At 36.1% G+C, this 15,236-nt stretch overlaps 1 protein-coding gene across 5 annotated transcripts in view; it reads left to right on the top strand.

Annotated features, from left to right (window-relative positions):
* LOC129237238 (ubiquitin-conjugating enzyme E2 Q2) overlaps positions 1-14,800 on the top strand; it is a 52,123-nt gene extending 37,323 nt beyond the window's left edge. For 4 of the 5 annotated variants that reach the window (XM_054871827.1, XM_054871826.1, XM_054871825.1 and 1 more), the window contains exons 6-9: positions 7,284-7,575; positions 7,635-7,783; positions 13,483-13,561; positions 13,616-14,800. In XM_054871827.1, coding sequence (XP_054727802.1) covers positions 7,284-7,575; positions 7,635-7,783; positions 13,483-13,561; positions 13,616-13,647 — 552 coding nt within the window. In that variant the 3' untranslated portion in view covers positions 13,648-14,800. The remainder of the gene's footprint in view (positions 1-7,283; positions 7,576-7,634; positions 7,784-13,482; positions 13,562-13,615) is intronic. The other variant, XM_054871829.1, reaches the window with a different exon arrangement.
* Positions 14,801-15,236: the final 436 nt, after the last annotated feature.

Consider the following 15,236-nt stretch of genomic DNA (forward strand, 5'->3'; position numbering starts at 1 on the left):
ATCGCACATAGAGACAGCGATGTCACTTACACCACGAAATGGGTCCGTTGTGAACCGCAGGTGCTGGGCTACATTTCCCCTTTCATATTAAAATGTATAGATTATATTATACACAGTAAAAATTTTAGTTTAATATTAATACCAATTTGGTGTTTATATATAACAATTCCAGAAAGTATAAGATTAAAACCATTCCGGTTTCAGAAAAGAGAGAGAGAAGTTAATTAAAATATTCTCTTTAAAAAACCAAGAATGAGACTAAATTATATACTTTTAAGGATTTAAAAATAAAGCTAAAATGGTTTTGACTTTATACGAGAATTGAAATAAATTTAATAATAATTAGAATTAAAGTTAATCCAAAATTGAATTGAATGTAGAACTTTCTTGGAATTGAAAGTAAACCCTTGAATGATATTTTAATTCCAAAAAGGAATTGAATCCAAACCAAAATTGTAGTAGATTTAGTACATTGTTGACGAATCCTCAAAACAAAATAAATTTTTTAAATAAAAATTTACGTTTTATTTAAAATGACATAAATTTATATACATAAGTGAAATAATAATACATATTTAAATTTTATTCTATAATTTCACATGGAATTAATAAAAACATTTTTGAACCTATTATATAAAGTACACTTCAAATGGTTTTACATTTTTAATGCTATTAACTTTAATTAGTTCTGAAAGATCTGTTGAAATAATTTCATAACACTGCAAAATGGAATTAAATTCCTTAGTGACAAAGATTTCTAAACTTAAGTAAATTTCGTTATCGACAACATATATTATATATAAGTGACCTCAAACTGTATATTAAATACGTAAAATGCTTTAAAATACAGGTCAAAAACTTGCCTAAATTCATAATGCTCGGGAACTGCTACCTTCTTACCATCAATTGTTATAAAATATTGGCAAATTGTGGCTTTGTATATTAAATACGTAAAATGCTTTAAAATACAAGTCAAAAGCTTGCCTAAATTCATAATGCTCGGGAACTACTATCTTCTTACCATCAATTGTTATAAAATATTGGCAAATTGTGGCTTTGTCTTGTCCAACTGCAACGATTGTGGGCTGACCAGACGTTATTTTATATTCTTCTAAGCTGTAAAAACAAATTTTTTTATTTATGCCCATTAAGAACAAAAAATTTATAGTAATTACGTTTTCAAAAATAAAACTGTCGACAGATTTTTGGAATTTTGCTTTTTTTTGTTCGCGTCCACTGGCAGTGGATGGCAGCAACTTTAAGAAAATCAAATAAGGTATTACTTCAAACGTCCATTCTGTACAGTTTCCCAAATTAGAACCGCCACTCGCAGCAATAAAAATTTGTTCCACACTGCTTTCATATTTCCAAAACATTCCACGCAGTTGCGATAAATTTTTGTCTCGATTTTAACGTTTCTCGCAATTTCTGCTGCACCAGATTCAGTTCGTCTTTAACTATGCAGTTTTGAAAAAAACGAAGATCTTCTTCAGAAATTACCTCGCTATCATCGCTTTCCTTCCGCGTGGTATTTCACTTTTAAAAACATGCTTCTAGAATAGTGGAAAAAATGACATTGAGAGTGAGTGAGTGACAGAGAGTGAGAGAATTTTTTAATACTTTCTTGGTTTTACTTTTAAACCAATAAATTTTAAATTGAATATAATTGAAACTTAAACTGAAACCAAAATAGCTTGAAACATTAAAGAGAGCATTTTAATGTTTTTTTGGTCTTACGTTAAATCTAATAGGTATTAAATTTCAAAAACGCAACGCTCAGCACCAATTAAAGTTTTGTTTTAAACCCATTTTGGATTTAAAATAATTGCAAGAATATTTCATCGTCTTAAAATAAAACTTTTTAGAATTAAAAATCAAATTTAATTTCAAAATTGTATAAATTCAATAGCAACTGGTATTAAATATAAACCATCATTTTTTACTGTGTATGTATTCATTAAGAAGTAGGATTTAGAGCCAGGCACGTGCAAAAAAGGTGTTGAATTGTTTCCAACTCCTCCTCTTTTCTGCAGCGACGACTGAAATCATGCATGTAACCGCCTAATCTCCTTGCATTATTTCTTATGAGACAATGTCCTGTGAGGGCCCCTACTAAGACCCTAATTTGAAGTCTACTCAATTGTAATATTCTTGAACAGACGTAGATTTAGCCTTGGCCATGTTTGCCTAGCAATTTCATAGGTATTGGCACTAATCCATCTTTGATTTACCGAACTGATTAGTGCGTCCATAACAAGAAGCTTACAAGTTGCGAGAGGTACCTCCATAAAATTACTTATGTTTGGCATACAAGTACCTTTTCTTACAAGTTAGTCAGCCCTACAGTTCCCTGGTATATCTCTGTGGCGTGAAACCCAGCATTAGATTGGCGTCAATGTAAGACACTTACTTCTTGATGTTATTTGGAATGCATTCAGGACTCATAGGGCAGCTTGGCCGTCTGAATGAATGCAGATATCTGTTGATGAGCCATTTTAAGGCTTCATGAATAGCGTTTATTTCCGCTTGAAAAACACTAAAGTGATCCGGTAGTTTAAAGAATTCACTGATAAAAAGCTCTTCGCAATATAACCCTGATCCTACACCGGTGTCCATTTTAGATCCGTCCGTGTAAATCGGAACGGGTGTGTTGGGTGATAGATTTTCTTGAAGCCATTCCAGTCTAGAAAGGATTGTCATTAAGAAATTTCTTTCGAAGCAGAGAATGGGAGGGTGATAGTCACAATCAGTGGGTATATCCGTATAGGAGTCTAGGATGGTTGAATGTCCATGTGTGAGAGTCTTCCATTGTGAGCTCGCTCTGAGTCTTAAAGCGGAACAGGCCGCTGAGTATTTTCAGAAGAGATCTAGGAGTGGCAGATGTAATATGATATCCAAAACCATGGATGGCGTGGTTTTCATGACGCCACATATTAATATACTAATTCCGCTGATCTCTGCACCGTATTCAATAAATTAGAATAGGTTTTTTTCTGCATAACACACCACCAGACAACGTTTCCATATAGAAGAATGCCAGTAAGCAACCTTAGGCACTAAATTTAGTTCTTTTTAAAAATTAGACGCCAAAAGAAAAAACGGTTTAGTGCATAGTGCCCTTTTTAGTGCTTGTTTTCAGAACACGAAGGCAATATACAGTGGCGGACACTGAAATCTATATACTCAAAAAGTCAATGTGTTTTATTATCGATATTTCTATTCGCCCACGTTTGGCTCCACCATGCTTGTAGCCAGCTTCATGCTATAGGCTCGTCTTCTTATGTCTCTGTTTGTAAGTTCTCGCTTTGTTGTACTGCCTCGAGGTCTATCTTTTTTCTCCGTAATACGCCTTCAACGTATCTTTTAACCGCATTCCAGTTATCCTCGCGCTGAAGCATCTTGCATCAGAGCATCTCTTTCCACGAGCCAGTCGTTGCAACTAAAGAACATGTGTTCGGCGTCATCGTTTGGTGCTTCGCAATATATGCATCTGGGGTCGATTACCTTATGCGGCAGTTAATTTTTCTATTTTGTGCCCAATATGTTGAGGTGTGATCAAGATCAGACCGTTAACTGGCTCTCAGCGAATTCGGAAGAATCCGTTGATGGGCTGACCTAACCGAGGTCATGGCAACGATTGGTTTAAAAAAACTGAGATTGTGTTGGTGATATAAGAAAAACATCAACACAGTCTTCGCTCACCTAGTTTCGTTGTCGTCTGAACAACGACTGACGGGCGATTGTGTGAATGCATGTGAATTCTGCTGGCGAATCGCCGATGAGGTGACAGCCGAAGTTACTCACTCAATTTCGTCTTTCCCCATAGATGATGGGTGATCTGTCATCCGTGATACAAATATACGTGCATTAGAAAGGGATGTAAAATCACACGTGCAGGATGGAATCCATCAGATTCGTTATATTGAGCTTTAGAACCTATTTTGATTTGATTTTCAAGATTTCTGTCAAATATCCTTTTTATGTGGTTTCTCCTATAACGAGGAGTGTTCTTGTAGGGTCGTAACATATCTGCAGTACCAGATTTATATTTGACAAAAAATTGCTACTCCAGCAGCAAACCCCAAAATTCTTTTTGGAGTGTTTTATGTTGTTGCAACAATAACTACAACACCAATTTTTTCAATACTATTTAAACTTCCCATCTTGTGGTTGTTGATTTGGTTGCGATTTTAGGTGGCTGCTGAAAATTATCCTCTATCAGGAGTTGAACTTCTACAACGATCTGTTACTGATAATTCGTTCACTAAAAACTTCCACATCCTCTGAAGTGAATCAATGGGTGCATCCCATTTTTTCTTTTATTCCCATAAATCAGGTAGTACGAGGGGTGCCTTTTATATTTCGGGATTTGGCAACCCTGGTGTTGCAATCTGCCAACTGACAGTTGTATCGCAAAGTTTGACATTTTTTGGCTTTTACGTACTCAGAATGTTTTGAAATACCAGCGCTATTTGTGTTGTTTACAGTAACTTAAAAGATTCATCTCGGTCCAAAAATGGAATTAAATCGTGAACATTTTCGTGCGATTATTTTTTACAACTTTCGACGTGGATTACTCGTAACTCAGCAACATTGCATGGATGAACTTAATTCATTTTTTGGCGATGAAGCTCCAACAAGGACCAGTGTTTATCGATGGTATGGTGAATTCAATCGTGGTCGTAGTTCACTCCAAGACGAATTTCGTGAAGATCGTCCAAAATCAGTTGTTGTTCCGAAAACCATTGATGCTGTGCGCGAACTGATATTGCAAGATCGTCATGTGACCTATCGTGAGATTGAGACAATCTTAGGCATTAGTGGGACCAGCATACATTCAATATTGCATAAACATTTGACTGTCAAAAAAATTTGTTCGCGTTGGATTCGACACAATTCGTCAATCGCTCAAAAAAAGGCTCGTGTCGATTGGTCGAAGGAAATGCTCAAAAATACGATCGCGGGGCTTCGAAACACGTCTATGACATCGTGACAGGTGATGAATCATGGATTTACGCGTATGAGCCCGAAATTAAACAGCCGTCAACTGTCGCCGGTTAGCACGAGAAAGAAACGACTGACGCGCTTTGTTAAACTCGGCCAAAATCGCGTAAGCGGTTATAGCGCCAATTAAGAAGAAGAACTGTATGGGTGTTTCAAGATGAGCCAAATCCAACAAAAGTTGTTCGCGCACGAAGCACTTCCAAGCAAATGGTCGCCTGTTTTTTTCGGAAAAACTGGACATGTCGCAACCGTACCACTAGAACAACGCAGAACAGTAAATTCTGAGTGGTAAACAACCATTTGTTTGCCAGTTGTCTTCCAAGAAATTAGGAAAACCAATCGCCAAAGACGGATCTCTCTTCACCAGGACAATGCGAGCTCTCACACATCCGCTCAAACAACTGCATTTTTGAACACCCAAAACATCGAATTAATGGGTCATCCGCCGTATAGTCCTGACTTGGCCCCGAATGACTTCTTTTTATTCCCGTACGTAAAAAACAAACTGAGAGATCAACGTTTTTCAACACCTGAAGAAGCGGTTGCGGCATTCAGAATGCATGTTTTGGAGGTACCTCATTCAGGCGGCAAAGTGCTTCGACAATTGGTTCAAACGCATGCAAAAGTGTGTAGATCTTCATGGAGAATATTTTGAAAAACAATAAAGTGATTTTCGATGATTAAAATTTGTTTTTGTTCTCTAATCCCGACATATAAAAAGCACCCCTCGTATTGGCTTTTGAGTGAACTGCGTAGTGCTAGCCAGCTGAAGCTCTTCGTCTGTAATGGATGGTAATTGGACTCCGATAACGACATTCGTTGAGCGAGACTTCTTTTCTCTGAAATTGAATTTTATTGAACCAAAAGAAAAAAATCTGTGAGAACTAAAACGCTTTTCTAAATTCTTTCGATTTTCTAATATACCGCCTTGAGCGCGGATTACACATCCGTTGAATTTTGGAAACTATTGAGTTTTTATTTACTATCGAAGGCTTTGCATATTTCAAGAATGAAATTTGTTTAATTATAATTTAAAGCAGATAATTATTTTTGAAAAAATTCAAAGAACTGTTTTTGGCTGTGCTTTCCATTTCTACCACGATATATTTGCTTATAATGTCTAAGTGCGTGGACCGATTTTAAAAATTATAACACGCAAATGTAGTCACTATATCAGCCTTTTGATTTATATTACTTTTTATAAATTAAAATCAAGAATTAATAGCAATATTTAACGTTAAAAATGCATCTTTTTTGCATAAGCTTGAAAAAATGCCCTATTACAATCGCTTATTTCACTTAAATATAAACACAGAAAAGTAACAAAATCACTTATAAACATTCTTTATTACATTAAGATTCGATTTAAAGCTATTTTTACTAAATAATACTCCAAATACTCTATTAAAATTCTATTATTACAAATGGTCTTCTAACCGTTTGTAATACCGTGCAGAATAAATTTGAGGAGCGAACTGTCAAACCAACGATGAGAGAGAGAAGAACAAAGCGAAATAAGAAAAACCCAGTCAACCAAAAGGGAACAATTCTTGTAGTATTATTTTTATTATTTATAAGGGCGCTTTTTTGATTTCAAATATACATATATATTACAAAAACAAATATTTTTAAAAATACTGAAAATTTGGAATAAAAATCGCGCGATTTTTAGTCCAAATTTTCGCCTGCGGCGCTTTTTTGATTTCAAATATTCATATATATTACAAAAACAAATATTTTTACAAAAAAAAAAAATTTATAAATAGTGAAATAATGAAAAATCGGACAATTTTGGCCTAAATTTTCGCCATTGGCACTCATAACTTTTACGATAAAGCAACGTTTTCATAAGTGCTATGAATTATAAAACCTAAATTAAATGCTTGCTGGGTTGACGACTGCTGTATACTCTTCTCTTGAACTGTATTTCAGTACAAACTGCAAACGCGGTCGGAAAAAACCTAATTTTTAAACTACTCCTGGGGGTTCTATAGGGACACTAGGAGGTTGGGACTTTCACAGTTATAATGGTGTGACCTTGCTCTTTCTAATGGGCCTAGTGGGTGGTGCCACGCCCCCTCCCCCTCCGCCCCCCATTCAAATATTATATATCGTGGTAGTAAAGGAAAGTTTTGCCCTGTTTTTTACTCTAATATCTTCATACTATTTTTGAAATGACTAGAAAGCTAAGGAAAATTGACTAGAAAACTAAAACTAAACTGTTTTTTTCTAATCTAGTAATATTCTCATTTTTTCTTCTAATTTCTTGAATTCTGCAGGGTTCAGTTTCCGGTTCCGTTCAAGCGACCGATCGTCTCATGAAAGAGCTGCGTGACATTTACCGTTCCGATTCGTTTAAGAGTAATATGTACTCAATAGATCTGGTAAACGATTCGATATACGAATGGAATATACGCCTGAAATCGGTGGATCCCGACAGCCCGCTACACAACGACTTGGTCATGCTCAAGGAGAAGGAAGGCAAAGACAGCATATTGCTGAATATTATTTTCAAAGAAACCTATCCATTCGAACCGCCATTCGTACGCGTCGTGCATCCGATAATATCAGGTGTGTGCGAATATAAATTAAAATTGAATATTTTACTTAAAATTGTGAACGTTTCTTAGGGGGTTACGTACTTGTGGGCGGTGCCATTTGTATGGAGTTGCTCACAAAACAGGGCTGGAGTTCTGCTTACACCGTAGAAGCTGTAATCATGCAAATTGCGGCAACACTAGTAAAGGGCAAAGCCAGAATACAATTTGGCGCCACGAAGGTAAGTCTCATGAGCAGTGGGTAGCCATTTTAATAGGGGCAGTACTCAGATTTGTATATTTTCTAGTTCAAGATTTTTGTCTAACATATGTATAACTGATACTCGAAGTGTATTCAGTTAAGCGGTGAGGGGCTACAAAGGAAAAAAATTTGAACTCCGAGTGGTTTTGGGAATAAAATTTCGTCTAGCCGGCAAATTCTGATTTATTTCATATCTTTAAATAACACAGTGATACGACATTGAGGCTCATGCCTCCGAATACATACAATTTAATGTTGTATAGTAGAATTATTTTCTATATAGATTCGATTATGGCATATTACTTTGAATTCTTTTTTTGTTTTTTGTAGCAGAACACTTTACTAATGCCTTCTAATATTTGATCCAGTAAACAAAATTAGTTATTTAAACGAACAACAACAAAACCAAAATGCATCATATTTTGCGCTGTCTCAACTCGACGAAACGTAAACAAAAACCAGAAACTTAACGGTACACTATGTATGTTTTTTGTATAATGTTGGTTGCTGCTGCACTTATGTACATTCGATGTGCCAGGTAGTAACAAGCATTCATACAGGGTGGCTGATGAATTTTGCTACATTAAGAAACTCAAATAACTTTTTTTTAGTGTATGGAATTCATTTTTTTTTTTTCAAGTTGAAGGGCATTAAATTTTATTAAATGTAGCTTAACTAGTTTTAAAAATAATTTAATTTAAATTCCCCCCATGCTCGTTGACACAAGTGCGGCATCTTAGTAAAAAGTTGTTCATTGCTGCTTTGAGAGTTGCGACAGGAATAGCCGCAATTGTTGCCCGAATGGATTGTTTTAGTTCATCCAAATTTGTTGGCTTTGTTTTATAAACTTCTTGTTTACATAAACCCCACAAGAAAAAGTCAGGTGCAGTAAGGTCAGGCGACCTGGGGGGCCAACGAAATTCGGAGTTTCTTGAAATCAGTTTATTGGGAAATTTTCGTCGCAACTCTGTCATAACAGTCTGGGCTATGTGAGACGTTGCCCCATCTTGTTGAAACCACACAGAGTTGAAAGGAATTCTCTTTCGGCGTAGTTCTGGATAGAAAAATTCTTTCAGCATTTTCAAATAACGGTCTCCAGTAACCGTAACGGTGTGACCATTTTCTTCAAAAAAATAAGGCCCGGCAATACAGCGTGAAGAAACCGCACACCAGACTGTCACGCGAAGAGGATGCAATTCCGTCTCGTGGAGTATCTGTGGGTTAGAAGTACTCCATATTCGACAATTTTGTTTGTTCACATTGCCGTTTAAATCGAAATGGGCCTCATCAGACATGAAAAGGCAGTTTAACATGTTTTGGTCTTTTTCCACCATTTGCAGGATCTTCTGGCAAAATTCCAAGCGAATCGGCAAGTCTGCTGCATTCAGTTTGTTAACCATTTGAATTTTGTAGGGAAATAAGTCTAAATCTTTGTGCATTATTGTTTGCAAAGACTGTCGGCTGACACCAAGTTGAGCAGATAAGCTTCTTGTTGAAACCCTTGGATTGCTTTGTATAGCTGCAGCTACAGCAGCGATCGTTTCCTCCGTCCGAACTGGTGGGTTTCGATGATAAGGCCTTCTTGCGACTGTTCCTTGCTCAGCAAAATTATTCACTAGTCTCATTATGGTCCATCTGCTCGGGGGATCGCCGCCAAACATCCGCCTGTACTCTCTCTGTACCAAAACTACGGACTCCAGTGCGTGATAGCGGCGGACTATCCAAATTCTTGTTTGCGTGTCCCAGTTATCCATTTTAATAAATTTTAAAGATCAATCTGCAAATTAAAACAAAAATGGAACAGATAACTTAAAAAGAAAAAAAGTTATTCAATTTTTTTTTGGTAGCGGCTTTCATCAGCCACCCTGTACTATTCATTACATCGCATAAATAAAAAAAAGTTTTTGCAATAATGCTGGGTTATCATGCGAGTGAAAATATTATACAATTGGTTTATTATAATTACCTAAATCCGCAAAACAAATGCCTGAAATGTTTTCTATTAATGCAAGGACAGTTACAGCATTAAAAACCGCCTAGAAAACGAAAATCGGTTAGAGTTAAAACTCTCCAGTGGCAGACCAGAAAAGCTCACACCAATAGTGGAAAGGTCAATAATGAAACAAAATTGACGAAAAACTACAGTGCAGCCTTAGAATGTTAGTCGCAGATTTGGCAGGCCACCAGGGTGTGAAAGTAGGGCACGAAACAAGAGTTCTCGTAAAACTAAAATTTTGTGGATTTCGAACGGTGACTAATTTGCGGTTGCGTTAGCCGCTTTATGTTGAAGTTCATCAGATTTTTGATATCAAGGCCTGCTATGACAGCAGGCGTAGGAAAGAAGTGAGAGCTGAGATTCTGTCACCCACCCTCAGAATATCCCTCTAACGCCTCCGATCCACATGCGGCTAGAAGGATTGCAGCGACCTTGCAAGTTGTGTATTTGCCCAGCATTCGCTGAGTTAACGCGAAGCCCATCTTTCCAGGAGTCAAGTGCAGGATGTCAAGGGCATCCCGATCCTCTCCTTTCGCGGGGGCACTACCTCACAGGTCCCTTGTCTGCCCAGCTCGTTCGCTTCTCAGTTTCAGGCGATGTCACTATGACCAGGTACCCAGATTAGCCTTATGTCAGAGAATTTTGCTGCAATTGTAAGTGAAACCAGGTATTCCCTGACTAGTTACGAGTGCACCATAATAGAGCCCAGGGCCCTAATCGCCGCTTGGCGCTCAGAGTAAATATTTACCTTCTTAAAAGTTATTACGCAAGTAAGTAACCAATCAGCTGCTTCTTTGATTGCGACTACTTCTGCTTAGAACACACTGCAGTGATCCGTTAACCTGAATTTGAGTGTGTTGGGGAGCTTTTTGCAGAATACTCCTCCTCCGACCCCATCGTCCAACTTCGAGCCATCCGTGAACAGGTTCGTTCACCAAACCCTAACGCCAAGTGTTGCACTTGCACCCAGTCCACTCCTCCCTTGATGGAATATAAGTGGAGAAAGTTGCGGGTTTCTAAGGATACTTGAGTGTCCGTAAGTGAGGTCGAGCCTGAAGCCCGAACCTCTCAACCTGATTGCAGTACGTGCAGCGGCAGTTTTGCGCGCGATGTCAGCTAACTCACGCAAGTTCACTTTTCGATAAATAAAACCGATTTTGTGGATTTTTTGTGAATTTTTCTAGTGTTACCGCCTCATTTGGACGTTCACTGCGTTGTGCATCTCAGGTGTCTACGACCACGTTTGGAGTTAGCAAACCATCGTTTTATTGTTGTTTCTCATGAAGCGGAGTCCCCATAACACTTTTCTAGCCATTGTTTCGCCAGAACGGTATTTTTCTCCATGAAGAAACAGTGTAAAATTAAAACGCGAAATTATTTTCGGTTCATTGTTTTGAAAATAACAAAGTTAGTACAATAACTCACGAACTAATGAATAGAATAACATGAAATTTTAACAGCTGTTTTTTTAAGGTTAGTACAGGGTGGGCCATATAGCGTTTGCTTTTTGAACCACCTATTTTTTTGAGAATGGTAATACAAATGGCATGTCAAATGTGTTCATAATTTACTTAAAGGTTTGACATTTACGAAATGGGACGCTATACGCTTGAATAAAATTGTGAAATATTGAAAACCTATTTTCAAGGTGGTGAGTCTTCTTCTTCTTCCGCGGTTACAGTAAATGGCGAGCGTTACCGTGACATGCTCAACGAGTTTTTGTTTCCAAAAATTGAAGAGTATGACATGGACGACATTTGGTTTCAACAGGACAGTGCAACTTGTCACACTGCCAAAGTTACACTCGAACTTTTGGCTACCGTTTTTGAATTCCGATATCAATTGGCCGCCTCGGAGCTGTGATTTAAGCCCGTTGGACTATTGATGCTTTAAAACACGAAATCGAAGTTGCCATTCATGAAATTGGAGCCCAAACAATCGAAAATTTGCTTAAAAATTGGATTGATCGAGTGGCCTTTACAGCCAGTCGTGGCAGTCATTTTAACGATATTATTTTTCAATGTTCAATCTTCAAAATAAAAAAAAAAAAGTTTGAAAAAATATTGATTGGTTTTTTTTTTTATAGCCGATTCAAAAAGCAAATTTTACATGGCCCACCATATATTAACTGAGCGCCTTAGCTTAGCAACCGCCGTAGCCGAATGGGTTGATGCGTGGCTACCATTCGGAGCACGTAGGTTCGAATCTCCGTGAAACATCAAAATGAAGAAAACGTTTTTTCTAATAGCGGTCGCCCCTCGGCAGGTAATGGCAAACCTCTGAGTGTAATTGTGCCATGAAAAAGCTCTTCATAAAAAATATCTGCCGTTCAGAGTCGGTTGAGAATTGTAGGTCCCTCCATTTATGGAGCAATAACACGACGCACGCCACAAATTGGAGGAGGAGCTCGACCAAAGTGAATGCAATAAAACTAGTGCCATCTATGTGTTAGGCCCGGGACTTTTCAGCCCATGTGTTATGAGACAAACTGTATTAAGGGGACTCGGTGGTCTAGAAATTTCACAAAAATCTTTTTTTTTTGTTTTTCGATATTTCGAAAGTATAGAGCATTAAGAATATACTGTGAAATTTTCATACGGAAATTCCCAATATTATAGCTTGTACAACCCATTAACTACATAGAGAGCGATCTGCGCGCTCCTGTACCTGAAATTTTAAACTCATCTCGAAACGACTTTTTTCGACACGGCGGGGATGAAAACAAAAAAACTATTCAACCGAATCACTTAAAATTTGGATATGTTGTTCACAACATGTATCGCTATCGTCGAAACTAGAATCATAATTTTATTTAAAAAATTTCCTATTTTTTAAACTAAAACACTAGTGAAAAAAACCCGATTTTACGAACTTTTTAAAATTTGGATATGTTGTTCACAACATGTATCGCTATCGTCGAAACTAGAATCATAATTTTATTTAAAAAATTTCCTATTTTTTAAACTAAAACACTAGTGAAAAACACCCGATTTTACGAACTTTTTTTTCAAAAGTGCGCCATTTTGTAAATTTTTTCATTTTTTCGATTTGTTCTAGTTCCGACCATAACTGCACTCTTTCTGATTAAGAATCTTGAATTTTGTGTTTCAGATGAGTAGAAGTCTCGAAATCATCTACGCCGTCCGGGTTCGATTTTTCGAGAGGGTCATCTTCAGCGTCATTTTTATAATAATAAATATTGTTTCAAAAGTAAAAAAAAAATTTTTTTGTATGCTCAATAAACGTGCAAAAAAAAAATCGTGAAAATAGGTGAAATTTTCGTGCTCTAGACCACCGGGTACCCTTAAAAGCCCAGATCTATGGGCTAAAAAATCTCTTAGGTTTTTTTATGCGAGATGTAAACTTTCATTAGATTTTGCTTGTTGTGGTTTCATCAAATACATAGAATCTGTTGTACTGCGTAATTAAATATATTTACGAAATATTTCATAGAATAATTTCGTTATTTTTGACTCGACTGTCTTGGGAACAAATAATAGTTGGTAATAAAATTTTCTAGTAGTAAATTACCCGAGCGTTACTTGAAACCGAACGTAAAACAGCCAATATACAAATATGAGTGCTGTCCCTAATAATTTGGCCACCCACTGCAGAGTTTTAAGTTATTAGTGAGATTTTGCTATTTTGTTCTTTGTTTTGGAATTTCTAAATCCCAACTTTAGGCCTTATCACAGGGTCAGTACAGCTTGGCACGTGCACAGCAGAGCTTCAAATCACTGGTGCAAATACACGAGAAAAATGGTAGGTTCAATGTGCTTGCATAATTCTATAAAAATTATTACATTTCTTTTACAGGTTGGTTCACCCCGCCAAAAGAAGATGGCTAAGCAGCAAACGTCATGGATGATTTTTTCTCTACCCTACATAAATAGAGTAGTTCGTCATACATATTAATACACGTTTTTATCATTTCCTTGGTTAAAAAAAAAAAACAAAAAAAACTTAACATAAAATATAAACCTTATAAATATACTTAAATTATAGTTGATATAAAACGCAAACAAATCTATCCATGTATACATAAAAGGCACTAAGCATGTAAGAAAACTAGAAAATATTAGTAAACACAACATTGAGGTGTAAGCAAATAATCATAAAAATGAAAACTCTTGGCAGGAAAGCGCAAATATTACATACACACATAATTTTTAAAATTACTTTATAAATAAATATTGTGCATAAATACAGTTGGAAGCATGTGACCACAAGACACGAAAACGAAAATAGCGTACAACATTTTTTACATAGAAATTTTCCGTTTATCATTTGTGAAAAGGCCAATATTCTTAAAAAAACTTCTATAAAAATGCATGTTGTTTAACTAAAATGTCATTAATTGTATTTTTAGTAGTAGAAATCACTGTTTGAAAAAAATCAACAACAAAAAACCATAACCATTTTGTTAGGCATTGATAAAAAAATTATAATTATAATAATTAAACATATTTTGTATAACTGTTGCATTGGTCATGAAATGAAGAAATTTTTCACGTATGTGCGAAAATAAACTACACATTTCATTTTGTTTCTATGCTTGTAGGTATTTTATTTTAGCAATTTCACGCAGCCCCAAATGTGGACTTTATGTTTTGCAAATTTTCTCGTACTAGCGTAAATTAGTGGAGTTGTGTGTGTTGTAATGCAGAACGAACGTAGTATGTGGGAATGTTTATTTACAAAAACAAAGCAAAAAATATATTAAAAATATTAAATGAAAAAATAAATAGGCAAGAAAATGAGAGTACGAAAACCAAGTTGTAATAAACGCAAAGCTTCTACTACTAATTTAATTAAAATATTAATTGTGCTTAAATTTCATTTAAAAGTGAATTGCGAAATCTAATTTTAAGGCTGTATATTTATAAAATTCACATAATATTAATTTTAAATAAAACGTGTAAGCATATAATCTCGCAACGGCAAAGCGTACATATAAATGTATAAATAATAAAGAGAGAAGGGAATATTGCGAAAGAGAAATCTGTGTTTAAACGAGTTTTTGAAGAGCGATAGGGAAATAGAAATAAATATCTTTATAATAACTTCTGCTCAAATATGAACTAGACGGTATCAATAAAACGGTCGGCAGATGACATATGGCAAAAATAAATTTTTTGTTTTTTGGTAGGACTGTTATAAGCTTACATGGCAAATTTCAGCGTGATATGTCATACAGTTTGTTTTCTGTGCTACTGTAAACAAGTCAAGCTCGAGTGTGTTCTTCGAATTTAACGATGGAAATTCAAAGAATTTGTTTGAAATTTTGTTATTCCAACAAAATTTCGGCTTCAGACGCCTTAAAAATGTTGCAGACAACCTATGGGGACTCTGCTCTATCGCGTGCACGTGTTTTCCAGTGGTACAAATCGTTCAAAGAGGGCCGTACATCAGTTGAAAACTTGCCTCATGAACGTCG

Source organism: Anastrepha obliqua, chromosome 2 (genome assembly GCF_027943255.1).
Source record: "Anastrepha obliqua isolate idAnaObli1 chromosome 2, idAnaObli1_1.0, whole genome shotgun sequence".
NCBI classification, from domain to species: Eukaryota; Metazoa; Arthropoda; class Insecta; order Diptera; family Tephritidae; genus Anastrepha; species Anastrepha obliqua.